Source organism: Priapulus caudatus, unplaced genomic scaffold (genome assembly GCF_000485595.1).
Source record: "Priapulus caudatus unplaced genomic scaffold, Priapulus_caudatus-5.0.1 Scaffold1176, whole genome shotgun sequence".
NCBI classification, from domain to species: Eukaryota; Metazoa; Priapulida; class Priapulimorpha; order Priapulimorphida; family Priapulidae; genus Priapulus; species Priapulus caudatus.
The window spans coordinates 32,644-33,800 of NW_014578237.1; the positions used below are offsets into that span (position 1 = coordinate 32,644).

Below are 1,157 nucleotides of genomic sequence, written 5' to 3' on the forward strand. Positions count from 1 at the left end.
CAGATTAAAGGAGCACTCCAGCTGGGTAAGTGTGCATCACTGCTGTAGCTTCTTATAAGAATATATATAATAGTTCCTATATATATATATATATATATATAATAGCAAGGTGATTGTATCATTGTATGTCTGTTGAATGAGGTTTAACTCTGTTCTGTCATACTTCTTTTAGATAACCAGAATTGTGTTAAAATTGAATTCTCACGAGATTGTGGATGATTATAAATTTTTGATTAGGATCAGTCATTAAATTTTAAATCAATTCTGTCTCTGGAATCGATTGTTTAATTAACACTATTCTGTATTTAATAATTTATTGTATAATATTGAATTGTAATTACGATTTAAGTTATAAAAAATTATTTTGTTTAAAAAAATTAGATTTGCCAAATTCTGATTTGAATCGAAAATCAACACGCGCCAGTCTTGTCTATCTGTGATAAACACTCGGCACAGACTCTCCGCGTGCACAACTATGAATCCAGTCTAATATCCAGTCTGTAAGTTAAGCAGCTGACTGCACGGTGCTGCCTCCTGGTTGCAGGAATGGTGGACATCGCACGGCAGACAGTCGAGTTCCTGTACGAGGAAAATGGCGGCATGCCTCGCGACCTTCACCTTCCCAACATCGATGACATCAAGGAGGAAGCTGCCAAGGTCACGGTCGATCGTGTTCACAAAGGTGCGCTAGGAGCAGGCCAGAGATAACACTCAATATTGTATAGTTGTTACTACTGTACTGTGTTATTATACTGTGCTAGTGCTACTACAGTTAAACGTATATATGAGGATTATTTAAGGGAAACCTTAAAAGTGACCGTTATTACCAGGCGACTGTTCTATACAGTCTGTTACACAGAGGTTAGTCTCATAATCATCGTCTTCATCATCGTCGTCGTCGTCTCCGCCGCCGTCATCGGCGTCGTCGTCATTGTCATCATTGTTTGTCGTCTTCATCATCGTCGTCGTCGTCTCCGCCGCCGTCATCGGCGTCGTTGTCATTGTCATCATTGTTTGTCGTCGTCATCATCGTCGTTGTCGTCTCCGCCGCCGTCATCGGCGTCGTTGTCATTGTCATCATTGTTTTCCCTCGTCATCATCGTCGTTGTCGTCTCCGCCGCCGTCATCGGCGTCGTTGTCATTGTCATCATTGTTTG

At 41.1% G+C, this 1,157-nt stretch overlaps 1 protein-coding gene across 1 annotated transcript in view; it reads left to right on the plus strand.

The window, feature by feature from the left end:
* The window catches only part of LOC106815692 (probable E3 ubiquitin-protein ligase HECTD4), a 53,152-nt gene that overhangs the window by 25,347 nt on the left and 26,648 nt on the right, over positions 1–1,157 (plus strand). The window contains 1 exon segment of the mRNA XM_014820195.1: positions 545–682. Within this exon segment, the coding sequence (XP_014675681.1) occupies positions 545–682 (138 nt within the window).